This window comes from Salvia splendens, chromosome 3 (genome assembly GCF_004379255.2).
Source record: "Salvia splendens isolate huo1 chromosome 3, SspV2, whole genome shotgun sequence".
Taxonomy (NCBI): domain Eukaryota; kingdom Viridiplantae; phylum Streptophyta; class Magnoliopsida; order Lamiales; family Lamiaceae; genus Salvia; species Salvia splendens.
Genome location: NC_056034.1, coordinates 41708401 through 41715862, shown reverse-complemented (window position 1 = coordinate 41715862; position 7462 = coordinate 41708401). Strand labels below are relative to the sequence as shown.

The 7462-nt window shown below is 41.0% G+C and overlaps 2 protein-coding genes across 2 annotated transcripts; one reads left to right on the top strand and one right to left on the bottom strand.

Moving 5' to 3' along the window:
* Positions 1–2481: 2481 nt before the first annotated feature.
* On the bottom strand, positions 2482–3051 carry LOC121797050 (agamous-like MADS-box protein AGL80). Its single transcript, XM_042195786.1, has one exon. It carries the CDS (start codon positions 3049–3051, stop codon positions 2482–2484), a length of 570 nt encoding a protein of 189 aa, XP_042051720.1.
* Positions 3052–4613: 1562 nt separating this feature from the next.
* LOC121796102 (UDP-glucuronate 4-epimerase 6-like) lies at positions 4614–6666 on the top strand. Its single transcript, XM_042194841.1, has 2 exons — positions 4614–5256; positions 5488–6666. The coding sequence occupies exons 1-2, from the start codon at positions 4786–4788 to the stop codon at positions 6379–6381; spliced, it is 1365 nt and encodes a 454-aa protein (XP_042050775.1). The 5' UTR covers positions 4614–4785; the 3' UTR covers positions 6382–6666.
* Positions 6667–7462: the final 796 nt, after the last annotated feature.

The window sequence follows — 7462 nt, the reverse complement described above, 5'->3', positions numbered from 1 at the left end:
CGTCAGTACACACTCAGCACACAATCAGCAACCACGTCAACTTAAAAGGACACGTCAGCAGAATAATTTTTTAGTTCATGGGAAAAACTGGAAAATGAGAATAGTTTGTGACTTTTTGGGCAGTTTGACACGTCAGCACCCATGTCAACTTATACACTCAGCAGCCACGTCAGCTTAAAAAGACACGCCAGCTTGCTTTATGGCCGGAAAATCAGTCATGGGAAAATGGCAATCGAATGTAAACTTCATGACATTATACGCCAATTTTTTAGTTCATGGGAAAAACCGGAAAATGAAAAAAGTTTGTGACTATTAAGGCAGTTTGCCCTAAACAATAAATACGTAATTAAGATATTATAATCAAACTAAAAATGGACCCTTCGTGTATGTGGAAACTGTTAAAAAATATAATGCGGAAAATAATAGACTATTGCAGAAAGTAAAAGACGGGTAGAACTTTAAAGACTACATTGTGAATGACTTGAATTCTATTCTCTCCATGGTTACACAACTATATATAGACTCTAATTCTAGCTAAACATGGAAAATATATTCTAATTATACTAATATCCTTTTTATTTGATTTTCCATAATCTTCATTGATTTCCTTCTTTATTCTTGCCATATCTTCATCACTTGCCTTATTGTTCTCCAATTAATTAATTTCCTTATTCCAACACTCCCCCTCAAGTTAAGTATCGAGTTTTTCGACACTTAACTTGCACGATCTTTAATTTGATAAATAGTTTATACTCGTATTTAAGAGTTCTTCAATTTCCATTGATAGTTTATGCTCGTATCATAGAGCTTCTTCAATTCATCATTGATTGTTTAGGCTCGTATCAAAGAGTTATTGAAAGTTTAGACTCGTTTCAAGGAGCTCTTCATTCATCATTGAAAGTTTAGACTCGTTTCAATGAATTCTTCAATTTTCTGTTGACGGTTTTAACTCGTGTCAATGAGCTCTTCAATTTTCTGTTGGCAGTTTTAACTCGTGTCAAGGAGCTTGTCTAAACAGTTTTTACTCATATTTAGATAGTTTTAACTCATATCAAGGAGTCAACTTAGATAGTTTTAGCTCGTATCTAGGAGCCATCTTAGACAGTTTTAACTCATATCAAGGAGCCATCAGACAGTTTTAGCTCGTATCTAGGAGCTAATTCTAACAGTTTTGACTCTTGTCGAGGAGCTAATTCTGACAGTTTTGGCTCTTGTCGAGGAGCTAGTTCTGACAGTTTTGACTCATGTCGAGGAGCTAAATCAGACAGTTTTGACTCTTGTCGAGGAGCTAATCTAGACAGTTTTTGCTCTTGTCTAGGAGCCAAAACTTTGACTCGATTTAATTTGCAGTCCAAAGCTTAATTTTGGTTTTTTTTTCGGATAACATGTCCTCCGGCAGCCAAGGTGATTGCCATCAATTGTGCATCCCCGTCACTGGATCTTCCACCTGCCATTTCTGGGGTTTTCTTCTTAACTCAATTGGGAGTCCCTCCTTCTCCGATCATTCTATTGGATTTCTTCTCGTCATTCTTCACGGCAACTCCCAAGCCTCTATGTCAATCATAGATAGCGCATCATGTCAATCATAGATAGCGCATCATGTCTTCTTTCTCGGTGGCCTCTTCTCGTCCGCTTTCTCGGTGGCCTCTGTAGCCTTGCTACTGGCTCCACTATCAACGGCTCTTCTCAGCCTTTCTTCTCATCCATAATCAGGCTTTACATTCTCGCCAGTCATTGGACTTGCATTACCAGCGAGCATACCATCACATCCTCTTTTGGCAACAGGTTCTCGACGTCTTCCCGACGACATCCTATTCCTACCAGCTCTTCATAGCGGCTGTGTGGCGACGCTATCTCTCTCCCCCTCTGCATTTGTTCTCGGAAATTCTCTCCTTGATTCGGAGATTGAATCGTTTGGCAAGTGGCTGATATCTCCCCCTCGGCCAAACGCTTCATCCATTTTAAAGTAATTTCTCTATCTTGGCTGCCCTAGGCAGTAGCTTTTTCTCTCTCGACGGGGCCAGCCATCTTCTGTCCATCTCCGGCATGGCTACCTTTGCAGCAGTGATCGATTATCATACGGTTGTGTCTGGGATTCAGCTCTTTTCCAGCAGTATTCTCTCCACTAGTGGTTCTGCTTGGAAGACGAGTCATTCGGTTAATCAATATCTCGCCCTCTCAGCCGGATAACTCGTCATCTTTTCCTTTGGTCTGATAGTCATTCTTTAGTTGTGGCCTTCTCCCCCCTAGGCCGGATAATTTATCAACTTCTTTGTCTCCTTTTCCGGAGGCACTGCTGCAGGAAATGGAGACCTTCTCTCAGGCCATTCCGGCAATATCAAATCGGTCTTCTTTGGCCTTCACGTCCATCATCGATTTGGAAAAGGAGTTGTTCGGTCGCATTCTTCCTCTCTCCCTCGGCCGGACAAACCGTGAATTCAGATTTTATCTACGGATCTCGGGCTCGCTGCCACCTCCAAATCAGTGAGTAATCGCTGAACTCCATGGAGCCTTTGCTCCGTTCCTCCGTGATTGGCTTCTTGCGCCGATCAACGCTTCTCTATCAGCCATTGCTGCCTTACTACTGGCTCCACCTCCTTCGCCACAATGCTTCCTTTCTCTCCTCCTCTGCTGGTTGTGGTTCTCGGCCTTGCCGCGCACCGTGGCAGCCAATTCCCTCAACTGGGCCTCATCCATGAAGTTGAGGCAATCGTCCCACGTCGGAAACATGCCCTCCACATTATTCTTCCGCAGCTTCTCGAGCTCCTCCTCGGCTTGCCTCTGCCGCTGGTCGAAGAAATTCGACAGCAAGTACTCCCTTACTCCGCCACTGGGGTCATTTTTCTTGGCCTTGTAGGCTTCGATGAGGCTGATGACCTGGTCAGGATCCTCCTCCGGCCAGACTGAGGTGGAATTGGCGGTGGGGTCGTGGAAGATCATGCATGCGGGGACGTCGCAGAGCGTGGTGAGTTGGTGGAGTTTCTTGATTAGCCCTTTCTTTCGCTTCTTCATAGTAAGGATTCTTGATTTCTCCTCCTCAATCATCTCCATCTTCAGTTTGCCGCGACCCTTCTCTTAGAATTTGATCGATTGTGAGAGAGGAGATTTTTTTGGGGGGGGAGGTTTGGGTTTTTTATATATATATATAGAGACAGTGTTGATCCGTATGATCGAACCTGCTCTGATACCATGTTAAAAAATATAATGCGGAAAATAAAAGACTATTGCAGAAAGTAAAAGACGGGTAGAACTTTAAAGACTACATTGTGAATGACTTGAATTCTATTCTCTCCATGGTTACACAACTATATATAGACTCTAATTCTAGCTAAACATGGAAAATATATTCTAATTATACTAATATCCTTTTTATTTGATTTTCCATAATCTTCATTGATTTCATTCTTTATTCTTGCCATATCTTCATCACTTGCCTTATTGTTCTCCAATTAATTAATTTCCTTATTCCAACAGAAACTTCCTCATTTGAATATTTAATTACACAACTACATCATGGCCTACTTCTATACATATACTTTGATTATTAAGGATTTGGAATAAGCTAGAGTCCATACTTCTTTTTTAAGATGTAAAAACAATTTTTAAGTTATGTAAAAGTGGGAAAATGGTTCAAATTATAATCCCTAATTATTGTGAGAACATAGAGTAGTATCAGTATTTCGAACACAAAGATATAAATGTAATGTCACCTTATTAGACGAATGTTATTAAATAGCAAAATTTCATTTTTAGCATATAAGAAGAAGCAAACTAACTCTAATAAAATGTTTGAATTGATTCATATATCAAAAAACTACGAAAACCCCCACGATATGTACACGGTTTGACTCTCATAAATAAAAAAAGAAAACATGCACACAAAATCCAAAGTAATATTGGCCAAAAATCAAAATCTTTGAAAAAAATCGTAGAAAACAAATGTAACAAACCCATCAGACCCAACTCCAAGTAGTACTTTCGTCACATGATTGATTGATATTAAAATGAGCACCGCAATTTGGATAGCTGCCATAAAGTCTTAGTTACATTAAATGCCAAGGGCCACTTTCATAATATATAATGAGATAAGGGGGAGTTTTCTAATTTTACTTGGTCCCCCATTTCCGGCATTGCCCCCCTCTCCCTTTCCCTCTCCCTCTCTATAATATACATCTTTTTCTCTCCCTTCAAATACCTAATAAAAACAAAGTGACATCTCTACTAGTATCTCAATTTAGATAACCTAAACTACTTAATAAAGAGTAACACAATATAAGATAAACTTAATAGTCGAGGAGATGCCATAAAATAAATACTTTGAGGATATTGTATTATTATATTACTCCAAATTGATATTCAAGTATATTAATTGAACTACTACAATATGTTCTTTTGGTGAAAGTATCAGCCAAATTATGCATTGTACATAAATCAGATAATATTCCAGCATTTCATTGCAAATTAACTAGTACCCTACTCCTTAGAAGAAAATTGTGGTACTCATAAATGTTGGAGGAAAATAAAATATCTAAATCGCATTTTAAAAAACATACTAACTTATTAATATTATATATATATATATATATATATATATACCCCCCGCCTCACACAAACCACCCAATCTCATCTCTTCATCAAAAATCTTCTTTATAACCCAACCCTCCAAACACTTCCCTTCTCAGGGTTCACATAAAAACGAATCCACTCCCACCCACCCCTCAAAATCCAACAAACAAAAACATATTCATATAAAAAAAAAAACACCAACAAAACAAACAAGCAGCAATGCAGTACGGCAGCAGCGGCGGCGGCGACACGAGCAAGACATCGAAGCTAGAGCGATACAACAGCTACATATGGCGCGTGAACAGCACGAAGCTCCTCCAAGCCTCCTCAAAACTCCTCTTCCGCGTGACTCTACTCGTGGCTCTCCTCCTCATCTTCTTCTTCACCCTCAACTACCCTCCCCTCTCCCCCTCCTCCAACCACGCCGCCCTCCACACCTCCAACAGCCTCCTCTCCTCCGCCTTCTACGGCGCCGGCGCCGCCTGGGAGAAGCAGGTCCGCCGTTCCTCCACCCCCCGCCGCCTCAACGGCTTCTCCGTCCTCGTCACCGGCGCCGCCGGCTTCGTCGGCTCCCACTGCTCCCTCGCCTTGAAGAAGCGCGGCGACGGCGTTCTCGGCCTCGACAACTTCAACTCTTACTACGATCCCTCACTTAAACGTGCCCGCCAACAACTCCTCCAATCCCACCAGGTCCATTCCCAATTATTATATTTATATTCTATTTTGCATTTTTATAATATATCATCCATATTATTCAATTTAATTCTATAATTTATTTAGTAGAGTATTTAATTTAGTACTATTTGATTTTTGTGTACACTATTTTAATTCCATATGACCCAACTATTCATTTTGCAATGTTATATGCATAAAAAATTTCAGTAAGTTTGAATCTTTTTGCGATTATTTTATTTATATCAGGTGTTTATTGTGGAGGGTGACATCAACGACGCCGAGCTCCTCCACAAGCTCTTCGACATCGTCCCGTTCACCCACATCCTCCACCTCGCCGCCCAAGCCGGGGTCCGCTACGCCATGCAAAATCCTCTCTCCTACGTGGCCTCCAATGTCGCCGGATTCGTCTCCCTCCTCGAGGTAGCCAAATCCGCGGACCCCCAGCCGGCCGTAGTCTGGGCTTCCTCCAGCTCAGTCTACGGCCTCAATACCCAAGTCCCCTTTTCCGAGTCGGACCAGACCGACCGGCCGGCCAGCCTCTACGCGGCCACTAAAAAAGCCGGAGAGGCAATCGCCCACACATACAACCACATCTACGGTCTCTCCATGACCGGCCTCCGGTTCTTCACGGTCTACGGACCGTGGGGCCGTCCCGACATGGCGTATTTTTTCTTCACGAAAGACATCCTCCACGGCAAGGATATAAACGTGTATGTCACGCACGAAGGGGACAAGGAGGTCGCGCGTGACTTCACGTACATCGACGACATCGTGCGGGGCTGCGTGGGGGCGCTCGACACTGCGGAGAAGAGCACCGGCAGCGGCGGGAAGAAGCGGGCGGCGGCGCAGCTGAGGGTGTACAATTTGGGGAACACGTCGCCGGTGACGGTGGGGAAATTGGTCGGGATTTTGGAGAGCTACTTAGGCGTCAGGGCTAAGAAGCGCGTGACCAAAATGCCGCGAAACGGCGACGTTCCGTTCACGCATGCTAACGTGAGCCAGGCGTTTAGGGATTTCGGGTACAAGCCGACGACGGATCTCGCCGCCGGTTTAAGGAAATTCGTGAAGTGGTACGTTGGGTATTACGGGATCGAGTCGAGGGTAAAAAAGGAAAATCACGAGCAGTCAGCGGATGATTAAGTAACGTGTTGGTGGGGGCCAGTTCTTTTTTAAATTATATTTTTATAAAAGGAAATTGTTGTTTGGTTATTGCAATTTATAGTAATAGGAAAATAGATTTTAGATCTGTGAATTTGGGGTTGCAATAAAGGATCCTATGAAATTAGGGTGAAAAGAAAAAAAAGGGGGTTGGAATCTGTACACTGAAAAAAGAAGTGGTGTAGATCAACCGGCATCAATTGTATTATTATCAACTGTATAATTTTGTTGGAATAGTAAGGAGGGCATCGAGATTCTTCTTTTAAATAATTGTTTTTGGTAGTGTATGTTTGTGTGATTTGGTTTTATTTAATCATGGGGCTGAAAATTGATGAAGATTTATATTATGATGAAGAAGAAGATGGGGTTGCATGATTGTTGTCTGCAAACAGTTGTTAGCAATTGATGAAGGAGGTGGGGCTAGTCTTAATTTGGACGTTTTATAGTGGGTTTAGTTTTTTTAAGTGCTAATAATAATTTTTGTGATGTTTCTCTTTCAAGATCCAGCTGTTTTAGATGACTACGCTCCACTCCATTTCTTTGACTATTTAATAATTATACATATATATTGATATTGATTCAACAAGCTTAGATGATGCTATAAGATCGAGAGTTCAATTTTATTAGTTAGTTGTTGAGTCTAAGTTCGATGATGATTCACTATCTCTTTTTGATTCATTTTAGTTTTATTTTAGCTCTATCTTTTTCCAGTGGGGGGAACTTTCTTTTGTCTATAAATAGGGAGTATTTGCTTTGTTGATTTTGAACATGTCTATTTTTTGTATTAAATTTAATACATTAGTGCCAACTCTATTTTACTTTGTAGGCAAAATATAGTTGATTCACTACTAAAAAGTTTTTCGGGCTTATAGGCTAAGTAGGATCACTTCACAACTAAGTAGCTTCTTCATAAGTACTATTAATAAAGTCGTAAAATTAGTACATTTTCAAAAAATAATTTATCTCAATAGGTACTACACTACGATTTTATATTTATTATATCAAAATTGATGTTTTATTAAACCACTTTCTATAATATCCCAACTTCAAAATAATAATAATA